Raw genomic sequence first — 17,157 nt, forward strand, 5'->3', positions numbered from 1 at the left:
GTATATGAGACGCATTTACAAATAAAAAAAATTTCGAATTACGAAGTAGCTTTGCCTTATCCGAGCAAACAAGTTTATAGCTCGTAAAAAACTCCGCTTGCTGTCTTTCAATCCTCATCTGCTCTCTGTGTTAAATATTCCTCTCACACTCCCAGCACTGCCAGGAGGAAGAGGAGGATGACGAAGAGTTGACAGCTCCTCCGCATGGAACACAGACCACTGCACAAACACCCCATCCTGCCTGACAGGAAACGCATCATAACCACTGCTGTTAAACCCCCTAATGATCGTGACAAGTGCTCGATTTCATTACTGCCTCGCGGTTTACTCCCGAGAAGAGAGGAAATGAGAAGAGATAGGAAGAGAAGAGAAAGGAAGGAGGATGAGATAAAACAAAGGAAAAGATGAAAGAAGAGGATCATTGGTATGCACACTGCATACTCCACAAACTGCTGGATGCATATCGCACACAAAAATGTGTAAGATTTACCGTATTATAATAATAAAAGAGTTTGCATTTGAATCGTGCTTACAGGACTTACTATAACTTTACGGCTGAGTTCGGCTGATGGACAAAAATATGATTAATAACAAACAGCGTGTCGCTCTTTCGCAGTAACAACGGCCTGCTGTTCTGTTTCCACTTCAGACAGAATAAATCCCTTCATCTGACCTCAGACTAAAACAGTAAACACAGTAATAACAGCGTGAGGGAGGCTCTTAATGCGACCGACAGAGACACTTAAAGACAGTGTGCGCGTGCATGCGTGTGCGTGTGTCCTGCAGGCAATGCAATACGCTTTACCTTCAAACATAATGATGAGTTGATGATGAAGATGATGCTGATGAAGATGACAATGATGATGATGTAACTTCCTGTAGGTTGACATCTGAACAAAACAGCTAATACTGAAACAATGAAATAGACACAGTATACCACATAAACACACATACACATATACATATACACATACAGATTATATCTCATTGATTATGTTGATTCATGAGGGTCATAATAAAGGTGAATTAAGGTGACAGTGATAAAAAGTACAATGTTCATATAAAATAAAATAATGGCATGCACTAGACGAACAGATTTAAACATTCACAATATTTTAAATAATGTATTAAATTCCACATTTGTGACCCTGGAACACAAAACCAAGTGATAAAGGTACATTTTTTTGAAATAGAGATTTATACATCATCTGAAAGTTGAATAAATAAGCTTTCCATTGAGGTTAAGTTTGTTAGGATAGGACAACATTTGGATGAAAATCTGGAATCTGAGTGTGCAACAAATGTAAAATAAAAAAATCGCCTTTAAAGGGGACATTTCACAAAACTTTTTAAAGATGTAAAATAAATCTTTGGTTTTAATTTATTATTTATTATTTAGCTATAGATAATTTATTATAACATTTATTATAACATGTTAAAATTGACACTTTGTATGTGCGAGCAAAAATGTGTTTTGGGTGCGTCCTTTAAAATGCAAATGAGCTGATCTCTGCAATAAATGGCAGTGCCGTAGTTGGATAGTGCAGGTTAAGGGGCTGTATTATCCCCTTCTGACATCACAAGAGGAGCTCAATTTCAAATGACATATTTTTCACGTGCTTGCAGAGAATGGTTTACCAAAACTAAGTTACTGGGTTGATCTTCTTCACATTTTCTAGGTTGATAGAAGCACTGGGGACCCAATTATAGCACTTAAACATGAAAAAAGTCAGATTTTCATGATATGTCCCCTTTAAAGTATCACATATTACTAATGCTAAATACATTTTTGATATATTTACGGTACAAATATCTTCATGGAAGATAGTTTTGACAATTACAATGTATTGTTGGATATTGTTGCAAATATACCTGTGCTACTTATGACTTTATGGTTTTGTGGTCCAGGGTCACATTTATATATTAACACAAGTATTTAGCAGCCTTTAAGGATTAGTCAATTTTCTTTAAAAAAAAAAAAAACAGATAATTTACTCACCACCATGTCATCCAAACTGTTGATGTCTTTCTTTGTTCAGTCTAGAAGGAACTGTTTGAGGAAAACATTTCAGGATATTTCTCATTTTAATGGACTTTAATGAACCCCAACACTTAACTTTTTTAAAGCAGTTTAAAATTGCAGCTTCAAATTACTCTAAATGATCTCAAATGAGGCATAAGGGTCTTATCTAGCAGACGATTGTCATTTTTGGCAAGAAGAATAAAAAATATGCACTTTAAAGCCACAATTTCTCGTCTTCCTCCGGTCCTGTGACGCACCAGCGTGACCTCACAAAATACGTCATCACGTCAAGAGGTCACAGATGACGTATGCGAAACTACACCCCAGTGTGGAGAAAAGAGGACCGTTTCAAAGTTGTTGTATGTGGAAAGATACTAATTAATGTCTTTGTGTCAGTTTATTGTTTAAAATGGTCCGCAAATGTACGTTTCATATATGTAACACGTGACCTTTAAACGTATACGCAATTACGTGAGGTCATGCTGGCGTGTCACAGGACCGGAGGAAGACGAGAAGTTGTGGTTTGCCAAAAATGACAATCGTTTCGCTAAATAAGACCCTTATCTCTCATTTGAGATCGTTTAGAGACTGCAATTTTAAACTGCATTAAAACTGTTAAGTGTTGGGGTCCATTAAAGTCCATTAAAATGAGAAAAATCCTGGAATGTTTTCCTCAAAAAATATAATTTCTTTTCGACTGAACAAAGAAAGAAATCAACAGTTTGGATGATATGGTGGTGAGTAAATTATCTGGATTTTTTTTTTTTTTTCAGAAAATTGACTAATCCTTTAATGAACAAGAACATGAACTATAGCCGTATCTATACGCCAACCAATCAGAAGGTTTAATTGTAAGAGAAAGGGTGGAAAATTAATGAAATTAATTATGATAAATTATTTTGATAAACTATGATGAATTACTTTGTTAAAACCTTTACAAACAATTTGATTTGACAAATAAACATAAACTGAAGAAAGATGTTAAGGAAGAACTTCTTGCAACATTATTCTTGCATGAGCAGTTGAACATTTTCCTAAATGTTTTTTTACGTAATCGGTTATCTACTGACCTGCCAACCAATAGAAACTCCCCAACAAGGCTTTGCCGTCTCATGGCCATGAGGATGTTACGTACGGTCATCCCCTCACAGAAACAGGCCACCACACGAGCTTTGGGCAAATATTTGCGCAGTTTCACCAGCAGTCGGTCAAAGTTTTGCTCGCCGGCGTTACTCCAGATTTTATCTGAGTGAGCAATACAAATCCCTTCTTTTGCTGACATCTCCTTAAACGCCTCCATCCCACTCTCACCATAGTTACCTAGGAAACCAGAGAGAGAAGAAAAATAGTTATAGACTGTTGAAATCAGAAAAAGTCAGAAGCCAATTGGGGTGCAAAAAAAAAAAAAGTTTGCGTTTCTCAACACATAAAGTGCATAAAAATCAAAGCATAAACACAATACGTCATATAAAGAGGAAGCAGAGAAAGTGTGAACTCTGAGCATCTTCAGTAAAGGTTTTATCAGGTTGGGATGCGATGGACCTGGTTGTCGTGGCGATGTGTAAAGTCTTGTAATTAGTCTCACAGTGAGAGTAGCAGACGTGAACAGATGGCACACACACACACACACACACACACACACACACACACACACACACACACACACACACACACACACACACTGTTTACACAAACACATGATCACAGTCTTTGATCATAAATGAGCCTCCAGGTCCTGTCAAATGATCATTCACAGGATCAACTTCAAACAACTCACAATCTCAACCTTCTTTGAAAGTAATGGACTGTTTGTTCATTACTGTTTGTCATACATAATATACATACACACTTTTTAGCTTCTTGTAGAGGACATAAGAGTTGAGTCTGTCCTGACTTGGCTATTTCTATGCAAATGTCAACCTTTTAATGAAAAAAGTTTTAAACCATGCATACTAATATATCCGGTGTCGATTTTTGGTTGCTATAACAATGAGTACAAAAATCTGCTTATTATAAAAAACTGTTTTCGTGCGTTTACATGCAAATCAATAAACTGGCTATGCAGACAACTGCGTTTACATGGGACTTGGAGATTTGTCAGGTTTCTCACAGGTAGTGACGTCGATCAAAAGCCGACGGCATATCTGTCTTATGCTATATTGTTTTATCTCTTTTCGTGTCTTCTGAACCTGTAAAAATAACATTACACATTTTTATTTTCACAGTTTCTTTGCCAACTGCTTTAGTAGAGCAGAGACTTTTATGCGTTACTTTGCTCTTACTTCCGCGTCTAACGTTTATCTTTCACACGCAGAGACATGCGCACATGGACAAAACCGTGAGAAAGCCGGTTAAGTGTTTATATGCCACGCGAAATTGGGGTAAAGAGCAAAAAAACACCTGTGCCTATCGGTTTTTGCTTACGCCGTTTATGGGCTTTCCCCAATTAAAGAAAACCGGTTTAAGCGTTTACATGACCCCACATGTTATCAGTTTATTAAGCATAATCGGCGTAAGACTGTGCATGTAAACGTGTTTTAAAGCATTTTATTTTATAGTTAGGTATTTGCAGCTGAATTGCTACATCCATGACAGAAAAATGTCACATACATAATGCCGTTTCTTCCTCATAAATGCACGCATGAAAAATAAAATAAATATTATTTGTTCTTTGAAGAGCCGTCTCTTCTCCATTTGTTAAGCATTATTGCTTTTGATTTGTGCATTCGCAGAATTCCTAAAGTATGTTGTCTCCCAAAAACTTCACATCTACACTATCAGTCAAAAGTGTAGAAACACTTGATTGAAATGTTAACTGGATATGAGACGGGGAACAAGAGAACCCAAGCGCAGGCGATGTCAGGGAGTGAACAAAGAACATGTATTGACACGACAAGAAAACAAAAGCCCACGAGGGGGCAAAACTCAACATTAAACATAATATATCAAATACATACACAACTTGATTAACAAGACTAAACTAAACTGAAGAACAACATGACAAACAGCAACAGGGCACGAATGAACACAATGAACCAGCACAAGACAAGAGACAAGAGGAGACTAAATAGGGAAACTAAACGAGGGCAACAAAGGTGCAAGGGATGAACTAATAATGAATAATTAACAGGGAGAACAAGGGGGCGGGGACTAGAAACGAGACACCAGAGGCACATGCCACACTTAACAAGACATGAAGGTGTATAGTTAAATGCTTGAAATTACTTTTGTAGACAAAATATAGCTGTGCCAAACAGATTAATTTCCGATATTAGAAAAAAAATTAAAATAATATTTTTGAAATAGATTGCTTTGGACAGAATAGTGACGGGAAAGCCGCCACTAAAAGCTCAGATGAAATGTGAACTCCTCCCATATTCTTTAAAATTCATTCTAAAACCCGGGATACATTGCATGATTTTTGGCTGTCCCAGACGAAAGATTGCCATCGTGAAACAATCGTCACGATTTCTGTGATCGTGGCTCTTTATTGGTGGTCTTACACTGCAAAAAATGATTTTCAAGAAAAAAAATCTTAGTATTTTTGTCTTGTTTTTAGTAAAAATATCTACAAATTCTTAAATAAAATTTTTTTTCTTGATGAGCAAAACGACCCAAGAAAACAAGTCTTGTTTTTAGACCAAAAAAATCTAATTTAAGTGATTTTGTGCATAAAACACGCAAAAAAAATCTGCCAATGGGGTAAGCAAAAAATCTTGACGATTTTTCTTAAACACTAAATTCAAGTAAATTTAAGAAAAATGTGCTTACCCCATTGGCAGATTATTTGCTTGTTTTATGCACAAAATCACTTTAATTTGAAATATTGTCTTGGGTCGTTTTGCTCATCAAGAAAAAGCATCTTAATTTAAGAATTTTTAAATATTTTTACAAAAAACAAGACAAAAATACTAAGAAAATGTTTTCTTGAAAATAATTTTTTGCAGTGTATGTCGTTCAGTGAGAGAGGTTTAAAGACAGTCGTTTCCCGAACTTGTGTCCAAAGATAGCCCACAATAGTTTTCTGACAGTGTCAGAAATTCAGCATTATCATTGCTCAGTGTGTTTGCTGCTACGACCTACGAACTGCGTACTGCGGTGTCAAGACGTTTTACTGATGAACGTCGAACCTTTAAGGAGTCGCACAAATGAAAGTAACGTTATTTTCTGCAGTTTAATTGAGATTATATTATGACACTCATGTTTTATGATACTTTTAATCAAATGTTCAAGCGGTTTTGATTGTAATGTTTTGTTTAGCTAGTTAAGGCGCTAGCTAGCAGCTAAATTATGCTCTATCCGCTCAGGCAATCGATACCACAACCTGAGACAACGGCATCTTCTTTCTTTGTCAACGCTTGTCTGTTTACATAGCAGCCAGTTAGCGGCAAGGGAAGGTGACGCAAACGGTAATCGAGTGGTGTCTAGTTTTTTAGACGAACGATCTGTCTTACCCCTTTCCCCTTTACTCGGTTTCGAGGGGCAAGGGGAAGACGAAGACAAAGGGGAGGGGGTAAGACAGAGAAATGAGATTGGCCCTTAATGTGGGGACACATTTCAAGTGAGAACAAGGTTACATCGTGTTACCTTTTAAAGATACATTGTTACAGTTCCCTTTCGAGGGAACTCGCACTGCATCACTGCGGTGACACTTTGGGGACGCCTCCAGGGGTTAGTGTGTCTGAATGTGTATATCAAATTCAACCAATGGTGAGGCTTAGTGACAAAGACAGGGTGACGCGAGAGCCAGGAAGTATATCGCTATCTGAAATATTGACAAAGACGGCGTAACAGGGACACAGGAAGTATGGCAAGGGAGACGCAGCGTCTCGTTCCCTTCTCAGGGAACAACAGTTATATACGTAACCCAAGACGTTTTCATGTCACAACTATGCAAAAAAGCATTTTGTTATGAATCAACATTGGCATACAGAAGATATCAGCATTCAAAGCGAACAGTTTAGCACGTGTTAAAGTCTAGAATTTTTATGATATTATCCTACACTACACAGAGAATAATATGGATTTTTTTTCTAAGAAAACTTTTTGCATAAAATAGATTCAAGCACTTTCTATCTGTATCTATGTATGTATATTTTTAAAAACTTCCCAGGGCCTTTAATTTTTTTCCCCAGATTTACAAACTTTCATCATCAGGTGTCAGGTGTTTATGAAAATATATACAGATGGTTCAATATACTTGTAATGAATACATTCTCTGATAGATTATATTTTAACTTTTGACTGAAAATGTCACATCCATAACACTGAAATTGCTCTTCAGGTTTTTTGTCACTGTTTAGTCAGCCTAACCTAAAACTAACATGGTCGTACAAGCCAAGGTGCAGATTATGTCAACTTTGTGGTCAATTTTTAAATATTTTAAATTTACAAATGAACAATAACATAGCCAATATTGATTATCTGTTGTCGATAACAAAGCTCGTGTATGTGTGTGTGTGTGTGTGTGTGTAAGAGAAAGGTAAAAAAGTTGTTAACCTGTGTGAGTGTTGAAATGGATGTTTGGGGGCTTTTGTGAGTCTGTAATTACCCAGACACACTGGAGCTGAACAGAGATGCTATCAGAACTGCCTAGAGTCTCTCTCTCTCTCTCTCTCTCTCTCTCTCTCTCTCTCTCTCTCTCTCTCTCTCTCTCTCTCTCTCTCTCTCTCTCTCTCTCTCTCTCTCTCTCTCTCTCTCTCTCTCTCCAAACATACGCAACCCAAGCAACAATGTCGGTTAGTAGACACCTCCCTTACTGCTAATTGGCTGCAAGTGTGTTTTGGTACTCAGCCCGACTCCCTTTCCCTTTTCAAAAATCGTGCACCCCGTCTTTAAGTCTTGTTTTGTCCTCTTCATGAAGCAGCAAAAATTAAACCCAAAATTAAATATCTGTCAACATTTATTTACCCTAATGTCATTCAGTTAGGCACACCAGACAGAATGTTCAGGACTAAGAGCCTCAGTCACCATTCACTGTCATTGTATCTTTTCATATAAAAAGCTTTCATATTAAAGCGAATGGGGACAGAGGCTGTCAACTACCAACATTCTGCCTAAACAAATATTTTGTGTTACACTGAAAAAAATCATGCAAGGTGAGCAGACGTTTTGTTTTGGGGTGAACTATTTATTTAAGGACTATCCTTAACATGTTTGCACACATTAATGCACTGTTAGTCGCTAATATACAATCAAATGTAAATTATGATCATTTCTGATGCAGGAAATCTTATCTAACATTGTAAATGAATGTTGGAGGGTTATAGTTCATGGCAACAAAAGTGAAGAAACCTAAAATCTTCCCTACTGTTATTTTATAAGAGACAGATGTGGTTATCAGGGAAAGGTCATACTCAGCCCATTACATTTACTGTGAAGCGTTTCCACTAAATCAAGTGCACCATCCAATGACATCAAACCATAACAAAAATCCCCAGGCGCTCTATATAATTTAAAAAAGGTCTTCTGGTGATATCATCAGAAATCCATCTTCTATTTTTTGCTTTCGCTTGTCATCTTTACTCTCTCGTTCATTTCTGTGATTTACCCACACATAAAATCACAATCCTGCAAACGTGTGACGAAACCAGTGCTGAATGCAACGCTGATATCAAAACCACGAGCAGATGGCACATACATGTCAGTCTCCACAGGAAACACATGGACACATTCACTCCTTTAGTCTCTTTTTGTTCATATCAGTGTACATTTAGTCTGGTAAATAAGCACATTTCAATCAAAAATATGTAAGAGATGTCAGTGCCTGCAAACATTTATAACTACAAGTGTACTTGTGTTTTTTATATCTGCTATCTATTCTGTTAAACCTCGAAGCAAATATGCGCTTTGCATTATTCGCTCTAGATTACTCGTGGGATTACTCACTTCTATTTTCTGATGCGACTAGACGAGTCAAATCGAAGATGTCAATAAGCTCTTTACTGATTGGCTTGCGTGAAAACACGTCATGCAAATTTCCCGTTCGAGCTAAATTTAAGGAATATTCAATTTTCTTAAAAGAAAAATCCAGATAATTTACTCACCACCGTGTCATCCAAAATGTTGATGTCTTTCTTTGTTCAGTCGAGAAGAAATTATGTTTTTTGAGGAAAACATTGCAGGATTTTTCTCATTTTAATGGACTTTAATAGAGCCCAACATTTAATACTTAATTCAACACTTAACAGTATTTTTCAACGGAGTTTCAAAGGACTATAAACAATCCCAAACGAGGCATAAGGGTCTTATCTAGTGAAACGATTGTCATTTTTGACAAGAAAAATAAAAAATATGCTCTTTTAAAACACAACTTTTCGTCTAGGTCCGGTCCAGCGTGACCTCACGTAAATGCGTAGTGACGTAGGGAGGTCACGTGTTACATATATAAAACACACATTTGCAGACCATTGTAAACAATAAACTGATAAAAAGACATTAATTAGTTTCAGTTGACATACAACAACGTCAGAACGGTCCTCTTTCTCCACACTTGTAAACACTGGGGCGGAGTTTCGTCCTCTGTGACCTCTTGACGTCATGAAGTATTGCCTGAGGTCACGCTGACGCTTTCAGGACCGGATCTAGACGAGAAATTGTGCTTTAAAAGTGTATATTTGCTATTTTTCTTGTCAAAAATGACAATCGTTCACTAGATAAGACCCTTATGCCTCGTTTGGGATCGTTAATAGTCCTTTGAAATTCCGTTGACAAAAACTGTTACGTGTTGAGTTAAGTGTTAATTGTTGGTGTCTATTAAAGTCCATTAAAATGAGAAAAATCCTGCAATGTTTTCCTCAAAAAACATAATTTCTTCTCGACTGAACAAAGAAAGACATCAACATTTTGGATGACATGGTGGTGAGTAAATTATCTGGATTTTTCTTTTAAGAAAATGGAATATTCCTTTAACGCCTTGCCCAATCTACCTCATTCCAGGGTTCCTACACATTTTTCACTTCAAAATTACATATTTACACATATAATACCACATATAATTACATATAATACAAATTAATTAACACCAAACCAAGACATGTTCAATGCACATTTTATTGGAATGTAATTCTATTGGTGGATGGCAGATGGGAACCAATATACATTGTATTGGAATAATGGCCAAAACTAGTGGTGTAATGGATCGCAGTTGATCCATGATCCGTACGGATCACGACTCATGGTTCGGCCCACATGCGACTCATGGTTTAATACACAAATTTTAATAGGGAAAATGTATCTTTTCCACGTGTTTTAAAGGCTTGCAAATGTTAACACTGAGGTTATTTTTAATAATTTGACGTATGGTGTCTGCGTGAACAGGCTGCACGGTGGCATTCAAATTACGCTTCAAGGCAACATTTGTTCGGACCGAGATCTATAATTGGTTAAACATTTTAGGGTCCGACGCCTTTCAGAGATGACATTACTTTCTACAAATACATTTAAACAACTTAACACAGTGATTGCTATCAGGATGTGAGTAGACTTTTAACCAGCATAACCAAAAATGTTTCTGGATCAAATCTGATACCCTGCCTTTAATATCAGACTTTACACAGACTTTGCCTGCCTTTAAAAAAAAATTTGAATCAGGACGCCCATTGAGACTGTAAATCAAGTCAAAGAGAAAGAGTGTAGATCGGTAGAGATTTTGTTAACATAAATAGTAATTGCAAGATAGTGTGACGTAACGTATTGCATTTCAGAAAACTGCAGCAACTGAGAAGCAATATTACAAATCCTTTCTCTTGCTTTCTCTCTGTGTGTGTATTTGCACAGCGTATCAATTTCAAACCTCTGGCTGTTTTCATGTCTGAGACAGAAACAGAGAATGACAGACAGACTGTGAAGAAAAATATTAAAGCAACAGTTCACACAAAAATGAAAATTCGGTAACCATTTCTGTCAAGGTGAGGAAGAGTTAAACAGAATTTTCATTTTTGAAACGAACAATTGCTTTCATAAAATGTAACAAATAGATGAATAAAATCATGACAGACTTATACTGATATACTGATCATTCACAAACACATCCTCTCACCCATCTCTCTCTCATCCTGTTCTCCTCTTGAATTAAAGCCATGATTATTTAACAGCACCGAATAGCTTTTCTTTCATCATGCGCAGAAGAGTGACTCTCTTTTCACTTTGATGAATTTCTACTGAATTTCCATACAAAAGTGACCTCATTCATTTCACTTGGCCACGGCAGTTAAAGAGATAAAAGAGACAGAACAAAAGAGGTTGAGACAGCCGGGAAGATTTTCAGTACAGCTCAGATCAATGCTATAGCGTCAATGATAAAATCAATCTTTGGGCTTCATGAGCACATAAACCCAAACAACAAGCACTCTGAAACACTGATTATTTGATTTGGTTTGTTGTTGTTATTATTATGATTTAGACGGTTAATCGCAGCAATTAACATACAGAGAAAAGACATGCATGTCTGGAATAATGATTTTGAAAGACTTATTTTCCGTCTTGATCATGTACTTCAGTTGGGGAGCGCGTCCTTCTTTATCTTTACTTAATCTATCAAGAACATCATAAAACAGCTAAAGACACCACTTCTAGTAATAGCACTTAAAGACACAATATGTCATTTTCACTATTACACATCGCTAACATCAACAACGGAGTCGCAGCCTGATGATGCTTATGAAAGAGCTTGGAATGATGGGAGTTGTAGTCTTTACCTTTAAAGAGCACCTATTTTATTGCTAAAAAACAATGTTATTTTGTGTATTATTTGTTATAATACAATGTGTTTGCGTGGTTTATGGTTAAAAAGCACATTATTTTCCACATACCGTACATTTTGTAGATCCAGATTTCACTCTCTTCCTGAAACGCACAGATTTGAAAAGCTCCCTGATTGGCCAGCTAATCTGTATGTTGTGATTGGCCTGAATGCCTCTGACATCAGCAGGAAATGTGACGCTCCTTATCATGTTTGAAAGAATCGCTCACAATGCAATGCTAACAGGAGTTAACTTACAGGCTGTGAGGAATTATGATAATGTCAGTCTTGTCTACATCACCAATCCCAGGAAGTAAACTGTTGCCTACAATCCGTGTGTTTGTTGTAGTCCAAGAAAAGATATTTATGTTGGATACGATAACTCGCATCATCGTTTACTTTGGGGTTTTTACCTTTTGCATATTGTTAACATGAACTAATACACACTTACACACTAAAGGAAATTTAAAATCGTGAATCGGCCATTGGTGCTCTTTACGTTCTTTGCACACTGTACTCCAAAATTTTCGTATATGTTTTTTCAAATTATTCATCCTGCAAGTTTCAACCCAATCTCAAGGCAAGTCGTGGTATTCACAAAATATTTTATTCATATTCATGGACACGCTTTTTTGTGTCATTGGGCATGAATGTCTTTTTCGTGTCAGTCAGTATGCATTTCTATAAATAGTTTTTCATGTCCCTAGCAAGACTTTCTTTTTCATGTCATTTTACGTTTTATCATTGTCACGATTAGAACGACTTTTTGTTACATTTCGGACAACCCAACCCAAACTCCAAGTGAAAATTGTTTAAAAATTGTTAGAAAAACATGTAAAAACCAATACATAAAATTACATCCTAACCCAAACCCCAAATTTAATCCTAACCCCAACCCCAAAAAACAATGATTTAAAAATAGAAAAAAGACAAAAACAATACATAAAATGACACGAAAAAGACATTTGTGCTTAACTCTTTCCCCGCAATTGACGAGTTATAACGTCAATTAAGAGAAAACAATTGCATGAAAAAAATGTTCCTGATTAGTTTTTATGGTTATCTGTAATACTGCGATTAGGCACTAGATTCTACTGAGCCCCTAAGGTGACATTGGAGTAAAAAAAATCGAAAGTTTAGTTTCATTTACTCACGTGAAACTTTCGCATGCTCACACGAAACCTTCATGTGCAGGTTTTTTTTTAAAGTTTAGTTTTGCGTGCGCATGTGAAACTTTCGCGTGCCCCCATGAAACTTTCACTTTCACGATAGTTTCATGATAGTTTCAAGATAGTTTCACGTGCACGCGCGATTGTTTCACGTGCACGTGCGAAAACTAAACGCGATAGTTTCACGTGCGCACGCGATTGTTTTACATGTGCACGCAAAACTAAACTTTGTTTAATTTTTTCTCCATGTCACCTTAGGGGCTCCATAAGATGGCGCAGTTACCCAATTTATAAAAAACTGAAGCAAAAAATTATTTATAAATTTTACACTGCGTGTATTTTTTGATAATCATTCTGAATTTAATCTCTAACAAAATTCCTTCACAAAAATGCAATTATTTCGGCTTTTTGCTGAAAAAGAATTTCTAAAGAAAAATACCCATATTTAAGAGTTTTTAAGCAGAGAAAAAAATATAGTTAAGGATAAAACTAAGGATAAGGGCAAGGATTTTTTCCTGTTTTGTTTGTTTATTGTTTGTTTGAAAGCAGAGGGTCTGTTCTTTCATTTGATATATTTATATGTTTATATAATTTTAGAAAAAAAAATCCTGGAAGGCATTTTGTGAAACTTTTCTGAAATCACAAAAAATGTTGTGGCGGGGCTGGCGGGGAATGAGTTATTAGTCCCTTTCACACATACAGTCTTTACTGGTAATTTACTGGTAAATTGCAGTTAACATGTCATGTGTGAACAGAACCTTTCCGGTAAATCAGTGCTCCCAATTTACCAGTAAGACAGGTTGTAAGATTAACGGTAACCATCTGTGAAGCCTAATGTGCAAACGCGCAGGTTCCGTTTGACGCCGCCTAACGCAATGTTGTTTGGTCACGAGCAACTTCGCGACCGTTTGCCACAGATGTGAAAACAACAAAATACGGACCGTGGATATTAAGTCATAACCCGCCGTTTACAAATACTACACGGACGGAGCTCGCCGGCCGCGCGCCACAGGTAACTTCCGCTTTCTCTCCGAGTTTACCGGTATTTTGATACTGATGTGTGAATGATGTCTTACTGGTAAAAAGACGGAACGTCACTGCATGTGTGAACAGCACATTTTTGTATTTACTGGTATTTTCATTCTGGTAAATTCATGGTAATTTACCAGAATTACTGTGTGAAAGAGGCTAGTGACACGAAAAAAGCGGAAAATTGTGTTCCGAATAAATAAATCAAATATTTTGTGACTATACCATGAAATGCCTTGAGGTAGGGATGACAAATTCAACACGCATACAAAATTTCGTTCATGTGCACTACCTTCCTTCCTATAAGAATTAACTGGAGAATAAAACATTGAAATGATAGGGGATAAATATTTATTCGTTAAACATGACAACTGGTTTTATTTCATATTGCTACCTATTTTGCATTCTGATATGTTTTGTTTTATACCTGTGCCTTCTTGTTTTTAATCTGACCTGCTTTTTCTAGGTGATGTACTTGGATAAACTCAGAGCGCGGGCACATGAGGGCCAATTTTTTTAATGTTTGTTCTAAACGATTTTCTGTCTTATTAAGTGGCTGATTCACTAGTCGACACCACGTCTGCCTGCTGCAAAACTGCTGATGCCAACGGCCAGGTGTAAAGGTCCAACATCATCCATTAAAAAACAACAGAACAGAAGCAGTTTGTTGAAAGCCCTGAAGGTCCTGCTTTATTTTATTGGGTGGATAGTGTACTTTTGTTTGTACATCTCTCTCGGGAAAGTTCATGCAGGAAAAACTAAGATAATGTTGCTATTAAAGTGCATTTAATATCAACATAAAATTTGATTTGACCCTACTCTATTTACAAACTGTTATTGTTCATGATTTGTCAGTGCATATATCTCTTTATAATCTTTCATCTAAATGTAAAGGTCTATTGAGATGCGCTTTGGTCGATTAGATCACAAGCGATACATTACATATCAGATCAGTAGGCGGTCTTTTGTGGCTGTTCAAACACATTCGCTCCTCTTACACCTGTATTTAGCATTATCCACTTGTGATCCATGCATCTTAATACCAGGTATTAACTTATTTGCAGAGGCCTCTTGCCAAGTCGGGTTTTATGTAGCCAGCCATTTCCATGGCATTTAAACATGTACTTTAGAAAAGACAGTTCTGATCCAGAAGCCCTCGAAACATTCATGGTGGGTGACCCACAACCTATACAGAAGAGAAATGACTTGAGGCTTAAATGAGTTTGCTGGGAAAGGATGGGTCTCGACCCCAGCATGATAAGTCACCGTATGGCAGAAGAGATCAGGAGACATGTTTCTGTAAATGTCACAGTGCATTTTTTTGTGTTAGGACCACAATAAACTGCCTACAGTAGATACCATGAAATACCATGAGGTTTGGGAATGATCACTGATTTTTTTTGGTCATTAAAGCAAAACATTTCATCTGAAAGTATCATTTCCATGTCGCTTTGTGATGAATATTTAAAGCATACATTTAAAATTGAACTTATTTTAAATATCTCTGGCATTCGGTATAAGTAGCACAATAATATAACAGCTTACTATTCGCAATCCAATCACACCACATCCCAATAAATATAATGAAGCCGAATTTTCAGCTGAATATAAAACGGGTTTGTGTATCATCCCTGCCTGCGGAGGATCTCTGCATATAAAACAGAAACCGTGTCGCACAAAAGACAAAATCTACACACAGGCTGCATTTACATCAGAAAGGAGATCTTTTCTGCTATGCTTGAATGAGTCTGCGCCTCCGTTGCACAAACCAAATATTCAAGCAAAAATCGCATGGGAACACATTTATGAGATGTATTTCACACACACAACCAAAAGCACAATCTCTAACAAAGACTTCATGTACGGATATAGTAACCTTAACCTCCTAAGACATGGTGTGTCCACATATGTTTTGTTTGCACCATAATACTTAATTGTGTGTAACTGGAAGCTGATGTACACAAATGTGGACAATTACAATGATTCATGTTCAAAGAAAAATATTTGGTTATTATATTTATTAGTTCTTCCTTACCCCAAATAGCTGGAAGATATCTGAGAAAATACAAATCATAGCTCTGGTCTAGGAGGTTAAAGGAACGTGGTGTACATTTTGAAAGGCTGAATCTTACAAATCACCAAACAGGACTGCAAAAATAAAATAATGAAACACTTGAAGAGTTCAGACGCAAAAGCTGCTAAACGCCACCTACATCAAAAAGAAGAAAATTATTGTAACCGAATGGTCTCCATACATAGTATGACATCATCCATGAAATGCGTATATATAGCACACAGTTAAAAAGTCGTGCAATACATACACCAAATTCCAATTCATACGTGCACATGATACGCCACTTTATATTTTCGTGTGATTTTTTTGTAGTGGTTTCTCATTTGTTCTGTTTTAAACCATTGCATCTTGAGTTTGGGGTTACTTTTGGGGTTTGCTTTAGGATGTTATTTAATATATAGGTTTCTTCATGTATTGTCTATTTTTAAAGGGACATATCATGAAATTGGGTCCGCAGTGCTTCTATCAACCTAGAAAATGTGAAAAAGATCAACCCAATAACTTAGTTTTGGTAAACCATTTTCTGGACTCATGTGAAAAAATAGGTCATTAAAATTTGGCTCCCCTTGTGATGTCAGAAGGGGATAATACCGTCCCTTAATCTGCACTATCCAACCACGACCATTTAGTGCAGAGATCAGCTCTTTTGCATTTTAAAGAACACAATTGGCACATTTTGCTCACTTCTACAAAGCTTTTAACATGTTATAATAAATTATTAATATGGTATTTTGAGCTAAAACTTCACATACATATTCTGGGGAAAACAAATGTGACTTCTTAAAAATGTCTGGTGAAATGTCCCCTTTAAACCACACAGAAAAAATTATTAATTAAATTTAATAAAAAAATTTAAGGTAAGTGGTTGCAATCAATTTTTTTAAGCTACATTTAAACAAACGTTTTATATTTTATTTTACTTTACTAATCTTTTTTGTTTAAATGCAGCTTAAATAAATTGATTGCAACCACTTACCTTAAAAAAATTGAGTAAATTCAATTAATTATTTTTTTCAGTGATCGCTTGGAGTTGGGGTTGAAATTGGGATTTGGGTTAGAATGACATTTTATACAAAAACTTGCTCTTACCCCAAACTCAAGCAACAATGGTAAAAAACTG

The 17,157-nt window shown here is 36.4% G+C and overlaps 1 protein-coding gene across 2 annotated transcripts in view; it reads right to left on the reverse strand.

Moving 5' to 3' along the window:
* The window catches only part of grm5b (glutamate receptor, metabotropic 5b), a 73,857-nt gene that overhangs the window by 43,804 nt on the left and 12,896 nt on the right, over positions 1 to 17,157 (reverse strand). For both annotated transcript variants that reach the window (XM_055197478.2, XM_055197477.2), the window contains exon 3: positions 3,094 to 3,343. In XM_055197478.2, coding sequence (XP_055053453.2) covers positions 3,094 to 3,343 — 250 coding nt within the window. The remainder of the gene's footprint in view (positions 1 to 3,093; positions 3,344 to 17,157) is intronic.

This window comes from Misgurnus anguillicaudatus, chromosome 24, assembly GCF_027580225.2.
Source record: "Misgurnus anguillicaudatus chromosome 24, ASM2758022v2, whole genome shotgun sequence".
Lineage (NCBI taxonomy): Eukaryota > Metazoa > Chordata > Actinopteri > Cypriniformes > Cobitidae > Misgurnus > Misgurnus anguillicaudatus.